Consider the following 13,251-nt stretch of genomic DNA (forward strand, 5'->3'; position numbering starts at 1 on the left):
CTGGACTGGCTCTTGTGCGGGTGGCACATAAAAGACACCATTTCGAGCATGGCCGTTTTCGTGCGGGTGACACGTAAAAGCACCCACTACACTCTCTGAGTGGTTGGTGTTAGGAAGGGCATCCAGCTGTAGAAACTCTGCCAAATTAGATTGGAGCCTGGTGTTGCCATCCAGTTTCACCAGTCCTCAGTCAAATCGTCCAACCCATGCTGGCATGGAAAGCGGACGTTAAACGATGATGATGATGATGATGAATTGAGCAAAATTTTTAAGATCTAATTCTCTGAGAGGCAAGTTGTTTTTTCAGCTGAGATCCTTTTTTTTTTAACATCTCTTCTCTCTTGCTTCAAGTCAAAAACAAATTTATTATTTATATACATTTGTTTTAGATTCCAAATATGCCTGAAGGAATATTTTTTACATTCTGTGAAAAGTCTGAAGTGTGTGAAATTCCTGAGAAATGTTTGGTAAGATGAAATTTTGATTTTAGTCTTCATGTCTTTTAACCAAACCATGAATTGAAATTAAATGTATTTATCTCTATTTCTCTAGGACAAGATGAATGTTGTGGACCAGTCACTATTGCATACATGCTGTCCTTATTTAGGTAAGTTCTTTGGTTTTTTGGGGTTTTTTTTTCCTATGAGTGCATGTCAATTAATTTAAAGAGAGAGAGAGAAGAAAGCAAATATAGTTGTAATGATGATGAAGGATTTGGTAATTGGTATCTGAGAAAAATAGTGAATGCATGTACCGGTAATTATAGATATGGCATCCCTAAGCACTTGGTTCTCTCTGTATGAAGCTATTTTTATTCTGGCACGTGCAGCCTGTTTCTTCTTCCTCCTCCATCTTCTGCAGTTTAATCCCCCACCTTTTTCTTCATCAATTTCTTTGTTTCCTTGTAATTAAATTGTGATAAATAAAAGTATTTCACTACACACACACACACACACACACACTCATATGAATATACATACATGTGTGGATCGATGCCTATGCCGACTGGTTCCCCGTGCAGGTGGCACATAAAAAGCACCATCCAAACATGGTTACTAGAAATGATAAAATTCCCCAAATCGTTAGAAAGTTTGCAATAGGAATATGTACTGAGGCATGAGGGATACAAATCAGTCATTTTATTAAATATAAGGAATCGTTAATGAAGAATTCCATCTTTTGTATAGTATAGCCATGTTGTAAGAAGTTTGCTTCTCAACCACACCGTTTAGGGTTTAGTTCCACAGTGTGGCACCTTGGGCAAGTTTCTTCTACTATAGCTTCCGAGTGGATTTAGTTGACAGAAACAGAAAGAAGCCCATTGTACCATTGTGTGTGTGTGTGTTCCCCCACCACTGCTTGACAAACTTTGTTGGTTTGTGTACATCTCTCTAACATAGCAGATCAGCAAAAAATACTGATAGAATAAGTACCAGATTTAAAAGAATAAACACACACACACACACCAACATAGAGAATGGACCAAAAGTCACAAGTATAAAAATGTAGTTGGTGTTACAGCTGAAACCTTCAGACTGTGCCCACAGATAGCAACATGCAGTTAGACTTTGTGACTTTTGCCCTACCATTAGATGTACATTGCAAACCAATTCACATAAGTTCTTAATATTTCATTTACAGGTTCTATAAAGACTCTTTTATTAGATTTTGCAATAGGATCCAGTTCTAAAGCCAGCACTCTTAGAAAAATTACTCCCATAGCTGCTGATGATTCTGTTGAATTTTCTTCTAGGCATCAATTACAGGTAATATTTCAAAATAAAATTTATGATGTTTAAAAATTTACTATTTCTACAAAGCAGATTAATTTCTAATTGTACGTACATTTGTATTTGTGAATATGTTTGTATGTTTGTGTGTTATTGTTTAGTCCCAGGTCTTCCCTAACTAAGCAGGCCTATGATAAAAGGCATTTTGTCTATAATGACCCAGTCCTTTTCTCAGGTATTAAGTATCTACGAATTGATAATCCTTCTAACGAGGTTAATGGATTAATTTAGGGAGATTTGGCTACTATTCCTAGCAGACTGATTAACCACATAAAGGCTTCTTTGTTTGTCCTGAAATTACTGCTATCGGGAAAGTGGCAACAGAATGTTATCTCACCTCCCTCTCTAACACATGCATATACACCTATGTGTGCAGGTTTTTGTTGATGTTATGTGTCTCCTTTCTTTCAGTCGTTATTTATTCACATTGTTTTGAATTTATCATGCATTATTTCAGATCTCTGAGATATTGAATCATATGATTGTGTATTCTTACAATGTAGGGTAGGTGTGAGAGGCCAGATTTAGCTGGTTTAAACTTAAAACAGACAGAATAAATGCTAAAGGGTTAATACTGAATATTAATTCAACACCAGTCTTCACAACACTATTGTCCAGCCTCTCTGATTTAAAGCCACTGTAGCATTTTATGAAATGTTTCCATTCCTGGAGTCTTGAAAGGATTATGATATTAGAGATGTGAGAGCATAAGCTGTGACCTCTGCCAGAAGTGTAGCCAGATTACTTATTCGTATCTTTACTTCATTGGACACTAAACTCTGCTTGTGAAGACCTGTTGGGGCAAGTGAAATTGAAATCGTAATTAAACCTTATTCGATGACTGGCACCTGTGCCAGTGGAGCACTAGCAGCACTGTCCGAGCATGTTCATTGCCAGAGCAGCTGTCTGGCTTCCATGCTAGTGGTCCGTAAATAGCACCATTTGAGCATAATCGTTACCAGCGTCGCCTTCTAGCACTTGTGCTGGTGGCACGTTAGAAAATCATTCGAGCGGTGTCATTGCCGGTGCCGCTGAACTGGCTCCCGTGCCGGTGGCACGTAAAAGCACCCACTACACTCTCGGAATGGTTGGCGTTAGGAAGGGCATCCAGCTGTAGAAACTCTGGCTTGCCAGTCCTCTGTCAAATCGTCCAACCCATGCTAGCATGGAAAGCGGACGTTAAACAATGATGATGATGATGAAACAGAAGGCGTAGCAAGATTTTAGCTGATCATCTTGTTTTCAATCTTAACTTCTAGTGTACCTTTATTTCAAAGTCAAGCATCGTTGTCATCACTCAGTTTACCTGGATTTACCTATAATTAGAGTCACTTTGAGACAAAAGTTATGCAATAGAATTGATTAAGAACCCTTTCTTTAATTATGTTTCAAATATCACATTAATATGTTGATAAGTAAAAAAGTTACAGTTGTTTAATGAAACTAGTCTAAATTCATGATTATTTTAGAATTTAATTGAAACTCATGAGGGTGTATTTTGGTCAGAAATATAGTAACAAAAGGGTTAATATCAGTTCCTATATGCTATTCATATCTGTACTCGGTCTGCTTAGGAGGTTGTTGTGTCCTAGCATATGTGCTGCTTCTTTTAGTTTTCGTATTTTCCAGTGATGTTCTCCGTTTATTATTTTAACTTCATCCCACAATAATAACAAAGAAAATTTAGTACTTCTTTTTGCTTCAATCATTCATTAGCTGTATATACATAGATTTAAATCTTTATTCATTATTTCATAAGCAATATAAAGTTATGAATTTATTAAGATTGATCTTTTTCTTTTATCAATTTCAGCTTCAACTTGAAGATAACTTCTTTCATAATCACCCAACATCTTTAAAGAAAACTGTTGACTTTATAGCTAAAAGAATGGTCTCTAACTTCATCAAGTTATTTAGAAGTCGAAAACTGGAGAGTTTACTTCAGCAGAGCAGGAATACATTTACTGAAACTGTGGAGCAGTGCGTTGACCCTGCAAATATTCCAGTGAGACATTGTTTCAATTTTCACTCTGTACAAAATGATTCTAAAATTAACTCTTGTCACTTAGACATAATTTGTTTGTAACTAATTGTTCCTTTTCTTTCTTCTATATCGATTTCATATTTTGTTTAGACGGGTTATTACTTCTCTTAAACATCTCATACATGTTCTGAGTTCAAATTCCACTGAGGTCGACTTTGCTTTCATCTTCTCAGGGTTGTTAAAGTAAGTACCAGTTGATCACTGGGGTCAATGTAATCGACTTACCACCCCCTCACCTGAACTTACTGAAATTTAAAATCATCATTAAGTAATTAATTAAGATAGCAAGCTTGCAGAATCATTAACAGAATTATTCCATTTTAGGCAAAGTTTCAAAAGAAGAAAATTGAAGATGAATTAATAGATTTAGTTCTGTGAATTAAAATTAATAAATTAACTTGAAAATAAAATTATGGCCATTCCTGAAATAATTTGAAATACCATTGTGAAGAGTAGCATTGCAGGGTTTATATTCCAAAGAATAACAGTCTCATGTAATAAACTTTGGCTCAATTGAAAATATTAATTCATTGCTTTAGTTCTTACTGTAAGATTTGCATATATAAAAGTAAGCTACTTACAAATGTTTTACATATCTTTTTTTTATCTTTTTTCATTGTCTGTGGCTATGCTGGGGCACTGCCTTGAGAAATTTTACTCAAACAAATTGACCCCAATACTTTTTGTCTTTTTTAAGTCTGGTATTTATTCTATCAGTCTTTTTGCTGAACTGTTAAGTTACAGGGGAGGTGGGGGAACAGACACAAAGACATACACACATAGATATATACGTTTATATTTACATATATACGTCTTTCAGTTTCTGTCTACCAAATCCACTCACAAGGCTTTGGATGGTCTGAGGCTATAGTAGAAGACACTTGCCCAAGATGCCACGCAGTGGAACTGAACTCGGAACCATGTGGTTGGGAAGCAAGCTACTTACCACAGTCAAACTTTTCTTTAATATACTTATTTGCCTCTCTCTTTTTCTATTCAGCGTTGGTTTGAAATATCTGCATAATCCTTGAATTGTTGGAGTATCTTTTGTGTTAAAGTTGGATTTGTTTATGTTCTCTCTTGACCTGATACCAACATTCATTTTGAATGTTGACTGTAAAAGCTGAAGACAAAATACTTTAATGTTTTTTGTCTAGGTCTTTTATCATTACAAAATTGTTGCTCTGCCAGGAAACAGTAAACTAACAGAATTTCATCTTAAAACAAAATTATTAACACCGTTCTTCTGTATAATATTCCACAAACATTCTTGATCTTATTTTTTATTTTATTCTAAATAATAAAAAAATTATATAATTCTTTTTGTTTTCTTCTATGTTTATTCAGACTCAATTCTTTTTTGTTTTTCATTAAAAATCTAGTAATTAAAAAAATCTGTTTTTGTTTAAGGAATTTAATTATGAAGATGTTGATGATTTAAGTAAGGATTTTATGCAAGGTGTTCAAAAGTGTTTGAAAGATGAAATGAGAAGGTATGTTTCTTTTTAATAAGGTATTAATAAAAGAAAAGAAAATGTAAAAAAATCTGTAAAATCGGAAAATGTCTATTAATATTAATCTTAATCTTAACTTAACTTACCCACTTTGGTCTAACTGCAAACGTAATGAAGACAATGATCGTTGCACAGGGAGCTCCTAGCCGACCTCCTGCTGACACCAGTGACATAAAGCCATGTGGCACTCACCTGGGAACCCTAACCCTAACCCATACCTTGAAAGCTACCTGTCCAGTGATTACACCTTTCAGAAAGACATCGAGAATAGGATCAGTGCAGCTCATACTGCTTTCAGAAAACTCTCAAAATGAGTCTTCCTAAACCACGATTTTACTATCCAAACGAAAGTCACGATATATTCCAAACTGCTTCTACAGTTGTGAGATGTGGGTTTTATATCAACATGACTATGATCGTTTCCAACAGCATAAACTTCATGCAGTGATGAGGATTCAATGGAAAGCATATGCTACCAATGAAGAGGCTCTGCTCTGGGCTGGACTGCCCAGCATTGAAGCTACCATGGCATGACACTGCCTCTGCTAGTCGGGACACATCATATGTATGCTTCAAACACACTTTCCCTGTCAACTCCTCTTTGTGGAGTTGGCCTTAGGCACCAGACTACACAGAGACACCAAATTTCATTTCTAAGACCTGCTCAAGGTCACTCTGCTCTGCTGTTCCATTGACCCATATGCATGGGAGACAATCACCAAAAACTGTTCAACATGGTGGCATCAAGGGGACTGACCAGATGGAAAATAACAGACGTCAAAGACTCAAAGAACAACCTGTACTTCCTTGTTCCCGGTTAACCCTCCCCTTCGATCCATGTCCCCAGCTCTTCGATACCACCTTTGGCCTGATCAACCACCCCAGGCACCGACACCTTTCATATCCACCAGGCTGAAAAGGTTCAATCACTTCCTACAGATTAACCTCTCAGACATGAGTTATTGCCAACACGGGTGATGCTCAAAACGTTGATAGTTTAAGAACTATTCTTGTTCAAAAGTATATTGTATAGTGGCTTTACATTGTCTTCTTTTCTGTTTGGTTAGTTGTATTAATTGAAGCTATAGGATTAGCATTTATTGATTTGCATTCTTTATTCTTAAATGTAAATTAGGAAGCGAAGCTGTTTTAAGTGGAAAATACAGTGATTAACTAAAGTAGTTGTATACTGCCAACTTAATATATTGGGACTGTCACGTTAAGTTGGCAGTATACAACTACTTTATCGCATCACTACTGCTTAAGTCTCTCTGAGAGATTTAGAAATTCGTTATTTCTAACAGTGATTAACTGTTTTGCATTTAATCTGGTCATATCTGGCCCAAATATTCTGCCTGTTTTTGTGTTGAGACCGGACAGATCTGGTATCTAACACCTACCATACAATGTTATTGTAGAAATAACCAATCCCATTGCTGAAATCTTGAAGCTATGAGATAATACATGATTAAATCTAAACAATATGAATAAATAAGCATTACATTTGATGTAATAATCTGAATGTTAAAGAGTTAATGAGGAGGGCAGTGGGCTGGCAGAATCATTAGCATGCTGGGCAAAATGCTTGGCAGGATTTCGTCTGCTGTTACGTTCTGAGTTCAAATTCTGCTGAGGTCAACTTTACCTTTCATCCTTTCGGGGTCGATTAAATAAGGACCAGTTACACACTGGGGTCAATGTAATTGACTTAATCCCTTTGTCTGTCCTTGTTTGTCCCCTCTATGTTTAGCCCCTTGTAAGCAATAAAGAGATAATGAGGCATAAGACAGGAAAACACTTTAGTTTACCGAATAAAATGAAATGTGCAGTTAATGGACACAAGAAATAAACGATGTTCTTTTTTTCTTTCTTTCTGCAGCTTATATAGTATATCATAGTTGAGTTTCATTGCAACATATGAGCAAATTATTTGGGAAAGAAGAAAAAAGCCATCCATCCATGCATATTTGTTGCAGGTCCACTGAACAGCAACTCAATAGTTTATTTGAACTTTATTGATGTAGGCTGTAAAAGCCTATCTTTTGTAAAGTCAATGTTTTTGGAAAAAATTATTTTTAATTAAGAAATATTTTTTCATTAGTGTTGGCATTGTGCATGTGTATGTGTGTGTGTGTGTGTGTTATCTATTTACAGTATGGATTTCTGTTCAGATTAAAACAAGAAAGTTTGTTATCAATGTCGATTTTATTTACTGATTACTTTATATCAATCATTATGAGCAAATACAAGTCCTGTGGAGTCCTCCTTCAGTACTGAAAGGTATAAAAGACGTATTGCAAAATGTAATCATTATACTTACATTTAAATGCTTTCATTTCTGGATACTTTCTTTCTTTCAATAGAAATGTGTATGGTGACAATTCATTATAATAATTACAGTATTTCAGAAACAGAAGTATTTCTTTATTGATATAATATAATTCATAATTTTTCAGCAAACAGGAGTTTTGTGGAATTATTGTCGTCAGTCTTGAGTACGTGTGTACTGAAAGTTATAAAAGCTAGAATGTAAATTCTTAACCCTTTAGCACTCAGATTTCTCTGTCAAATGCAATGCTTGTTGATCCATGTTATTTTCAGTTAATCATGCATTATCTTGTAGCTTTGAGATTTCAATGACAGGATTGTTTATTTTTAGAATAACATTTTATAGGCTAGATGTTTGAGGCCAGATCTGTTTTTATTTTGAACATAAAACAGGTAGAGTATTTGCACCAGATATGGCTGGTTTGAATTTTAAAGGGTTAAACAGATGACTAAAATAATACCCTAAGGTGTGTCCCTCCAAAACCACAACACATCGATGAAGAGCATTGACTACAATACTTGTAGGATAGAATTAGAAGTTGTTTACCAACCTCTGCATTTACATGCAAAGTGACCTATAAGATATCAAAAGATGCCTTTCTGTAACATGTGACCTACAAACTTTTTGGATTCTCACATTGTAAATGAATTTTCTCATCCTTCATTGAGAACAACTCTACTAAGTTAGCTGCCATTTCACAACCAAGATGGTTTTGTCTGTAGCACTCATGTAAATAAACCAATACATTTGGTTCCCAATTTGCTTCCAACTCTACACAATCTTAGAAAACCTACCAAACTCCCTTTTTCAACCCACATATATACTTTGCTAATGGATACACCCAAACCTAACATGTTCTTTCCCTTGTCTTCAAACAGTATATGCATAAGCTAGTTTCTATTTTCACCACATTATTCAATTGTCTCTACACAGGAAGGTGCAAGTCCTTCATCATCAATATGTTATTCTGAAATGTATTCTCTTAATTGCTGCATTGTTATTTTAACAGCTATGTGGAGAGTAATGGCAGGAAGGTGATTCAGGTGCTTTTGGTGGATTATAATGAAACTGTCAAGCTGTTCTCACTTAAAATTATTGTTCGCCTGGCTGAAGAAGGTATTCACCAATGGATAGCTGCTAATATTACAAAAGGTATTCATACTTTTACATTTAATTACACTCGGGCATATTTGAACCCATAAGAAAACTATTCGCTGTGCCATGTCTTGGAGAAAATTCCTCACTGTAGACAGATAGGTGTAGACTGAATCACTTCACACTGCCATATGTACAGCAAACTGCTGAATAGTGCAACCAGTTGTTAAACAGTGACGGGAATATTGTAAAAGGGACCTGTTGCTTGGTGTCAGTTTGCAGCGCCTATCTTTCCAGTCGCTGAAGGGGAGATAACCACTCTGAAGTGCAAGCGTCCCACAGCGGGTGCTATGAGTTGGCTCGGTCTTTTTACACCTATTTGTCTACAAGAAATTTTCTCCATCACAAGAAACAGTGAATACCTCAAACATATTTGAACTGGTTACAAGTTTGTATTTATACTCATCACTGCTTAGCATTGTCACCCCATATATATTTTATTTACATTTAAATCATCATCATCATTAATACCCAGTTTTTCTCAGAAATCACTTACATTTACAATGTTTTCCTAAATTGTAACTCTAGAATGGCGATGACAAGCGTACACTCTCACCTTATTAATTTGAAAGAGTTACAAATGATGTCTTGTAGTATGTTTCAACTGCTATACAATGTTCTTATGAGAAACACATAAGTTTAGCTTAGTCAGCTGTCAGTTGGGGCTCAGGTAAGAATGGATGACTGATATAAATAGTGAGGTGTACAACTGACAAAAATTTTATCATTTTATAATGCAGGGCTTAAAGAGATGGATTTCCTGAGTTATGTAACAAAAACAGAACCCCCAATGATTTATCGTTCAATTAATTATACAAAAGCTCAATCTAAAATCTATTCAGTTTTTTGTCATTTGCTTTTTTTTTTTTTTTTTTTTTTTTTTTTTTCAGCTTTCTTTATTGGTGAAATGAGACAGGAAAGAAATAAACTTTTGAAAAATACTAAAGTACTCATGGAAAAGTTATCTTTACCTGAAACACATGATTCTTTCTGTCGGCAGCCATCTGAAATTCTTGTAGAATTTAAGGTTGGTAACACATCCATTTATCTCTTCATTGTTTATAACTTATTTTATTAATATTTGATACTATGCTGGTGCATGCATATGAACACAAGAAAATGTGTAGTCATTAAGGCATAGTTTTTAGGGTTAACTTTCATCTTCTACACTGATGACCTTGTTCTTTTAGCTGAATCACTAGAGATGAAATTTCAGGTGTGAAAACAAGGCCTGGAATGTAAGGGCTTCAGAGTTGATTTAGAAAAACCAAAGTCTAGTAAGTAGGGAAACAGACAAATCACAAGTCCCTTCAGGGAGACGGCCTTGCTCAATATGTAAAATGGCTGTTGGTAGAAACTCCATACGTTGTACCCAGTGCAAACTTTGGACAAGTAAGAGGTGTAGCAGTATCACAGGAAGGTTAACGAATATAGTCATGTGTGGCAAATGTGCAGGTACAATAAGCATTAACAATACACAGACATAGGCTCTCTCGAATGCTTGGGTGGATCATTAGCTTCTGTTAAGAAGGTGACCAAGTTAGCAGTGGAGGAGGAAGTTCTGAAAGTGTAGTTGCTAGGATAAGAACAGGCTGGGCAAAGTTCAGAGAGCTTCTACCTTTGTTGGTAACTAAGGGCCTCTCCCTCAGATCGAAAGACAGATTGTATGATGCCTGTATACATACAGCTATGTTACATGGGCTTTGACTACAGAGGACTTGCAAAGGCTTGAAAGAAATGAAGCCAGCATTCTCCACTGGATGGGTAATGTCAGTGTATATATATATATACAACAGAGTGTAAGTGATTTAAGAGGAAAATTGGATATAAGAGACATCAGATGTTGTGTGCAAGTGGGAAGACTGTGTTGGTATGGTCATGAGATGTGTATGGATGAGAACAACTGTATAAAGAAGTGCCAAGCTCTAATTGTGGAAAGGATAGACCCAGGAAGACGTAGGACAGTGATGAGAAAGGATCTTTGGACACTGGGCCTCATTGAGGAAATGACAAGGGATCGAGAGATGTGGCGATTTGCTGTACTTGAAAAGATATGTGAAGCTAAGTAAAACTGTTGTCTTCCATGCATACAGGCTTGTCCTTTCAGGTGCCGGTGCCACATAAAAAACACCTGTGCCATTGCTGCATGTAAACACCCATGCTGGTGGTACATAAAAAAGCACCCAGCACACTCTGTTCAGTGGTTGGCACTAGGAACAGCCTTACCACAACAAGCAATTGGAGCCTGGACAGCTCCCCAGTCGGCAAGCTCCATGTCAAACAATCCAACCCATGCCAGCATGGAAAACGGACATTAAATGATGATGATGATGATGATGATGATCGGCATCATTTAATGTCCGTTGGCATGGGTTGGACAGTTTGACCAGAGCTGGTAAGCTGAGGGGCTGCTTCAGACTCCAGTCTGATTTGGCATGGTTTCTATGGCTGGATGCCCTTCCTATTGCCGACCACTCTCAGAGTGTAATGGGTGCATTTATGTGCCACCAGCACAGGTGCCAGTTGCATGACACCAATACCTGCCACAACTATGATTACACTTGGCTTGATGGGTCTCCTACTCAAGCATGGCATATTGCCAAAGGTCTCAAACATTTGTCATTGCCCCCATGAGGCCCAACACTCAAAAAGGTGCTTTTTTACGTGCCACTGGCACAGGCGCTAGTTACATGACACTGACATCAGCCACATTGCATCTGTGAGGCCCAATGGTCGAAAGGTGTTATTTACATGCAACTGTCATGGGTGCCAGTTACATGACACCAGCATTGACCACAACTAGTTGGCTTGACCATCACAAATGTGCTAATTTATGCAAATGTTCTTTGCAGCAAATTGCATGACTTGAAAAAAGTACCAAAATCATTTGGTGCTAGAAAACAACCATTTTACAACAATGTTCTTTGTTACATTCTTATCACATTGACATGTAATTTGTCAGAATTGTCACATTAATCCAAGATTAAGAAATAAGGACAACATGGTGAAAAGTATCTTTTCTCAAAAGCCAATTGCTAAAATCTTCTTAGATTTCCTCAGCTATGTTTGTATTTATATTGTGAGCACTAAATAATAACAAAGTAATTTTTGCATTCCATATTTGCTAATCATCTGCCACACTATTTTTGCTCAGTGCATTTGCATACACATCCACCTTTCCTGTTCCTCCATCCTATTATGCCTCTTGTATTCACCTTTTACATTGTGTCTTAACTTTACAACTCCCCCCTCTCTCTCCAGGGGTCAAACCGTGTATTCACTTCTTCAGTTCTTGTCCCTCTATCCTAGTTTCTTATCCCTTAATACTACTCTACTCCACTCAGTAAAAGGGTCTTGTTTTGCAGGTACTTAGTCACTTCACCAGAGTGGGTGCCACGTAAAAAGCACACAGCACACTTCTGTGAAATGGTTGGCAAACCATGCCAAAACAGACAATGGAACCTAGTGCAGCCCTTTCGTTTATCTGTTCATGTCAAACCATGCAATCCATGCCAGTATGGAGGGGGGGTGGCATTAAATGATGATGATGATTTCTTATTTTCAGTTCTCAAAATCATTGAATTATGGTTGCTTATCATAAAAAGTGAACTGTATGTTCAGCATGTTAAACTGGTTCACATAACATGCTTTTGAACAATATTGTGTGAAGGATATTGATTATAATGGATTTCTATTTTCTATTATGCTTTAAAATTAAAATTACAGGACTTCCTCCGTGATATATTGTTAGAAGAATCAAAACCAAATCTCGAAAAAATAACAACAACTCTACATGAAGCTCAGAAAATGATATTAAGTCGACAGGTTAGTAAAATTCTTATAATTCAAAGCATTTTCATAATATAACTAAACTTATCCAGAAGAAAAATTCTTTCCCCATATTTTGTGAAGAATAGATTAAAATATCTGTGAATGTAAAATTTATTATTTTTGTTATTTACATCCATTTTTTTAGTTTAATTTCTGACCAAATTGATTTGGGTTCAGTCCTACTTCATGGCACTTTGGGCAAATGCCTTTTACTTCAGCCTGGGTCAGCCAAAGCCTTGTGAGTGAATTTGACAGACAGAAACTGAAAGAAGCCACGGTGTGTGTGTGTGTGTATTTGGGTCTTGTCTTGATATTGTTTGATTGTTGTAAATGAATGTCATTAATTTCCAATAGTCTGCAAAATTATGTATGGCCATAGGGAAATATTGCCTTGCATAGAAATACGTGAGGGTGGTGACAGGAAGGACATTCGATCTTAGAAATTCTACCTCAATAAACTCTGGCTGAACTATGCAAGCAGGGAAAAGTGGAGGTTAAAATGATGATGATGACGGTGGTGGTGGTGGTGGCAGCGGCGGCTACGACGACGATGATGATAAGATAGAAAAGAAACGACTTTGGTTAAAA

At 36.5% G+C, this 13,251-nt stretch overlaps 1 protein-coding gene across 1 annotated transcript in view; it reads left to right on the forward strand.

Annotated features, from left to right (window-relative positions):
- The window catches only part of LOC106871184 (codanin-1), a 28,562-nt gene that overhangs the window by 7,450 nt on the left and 7,861 nt on the right, over positions 1–13,251 (forward strand). The window contains exons 4-11 of the mRNA XM_014917517.2: positions 390–467; positions 553–607; positions 1,642–1,766; positions 3,604–3,795; positions 5,245–5,327; positions 8,687–8,829; positions 9,723–9,859; positions 12,559–12,657. Of these exons, the coding sequence (XP_014773003.1) occupies positions 390–467; positions 553–607; positions 1,642–1,766; positions 3,604–3,795; positions 5,245–5,327; positions 8,687–8,829; positions 9,723–9,859; positions 12,559–12,657 (912 nt within the window). The remainder of the gene's footprint in view (positions 1–389; positions 468–552; positions 608–1,641; positions 1,767–3,603; positions 3,796–5,244; positions 5,328–8,686; positions 8,830–9,722; positions 9,860–12,558; positions 12,658–13,251) is intronic.

Source organism: Octopus bimaculoides, chromosome 16, assembly GCF_001194135.2.
Source record: "Octopus bimaculoides isolate UCB-OBI-ISO-001 chromosome 16, ASM119413v2, whole genome shotgun sequence".
Lineage (NCBI taxonomy): Eukaryota > Metazoa > Mollusca > Cephalopoda > Octopoda > Octopodidae > Octopus > Octopus bimaculoides.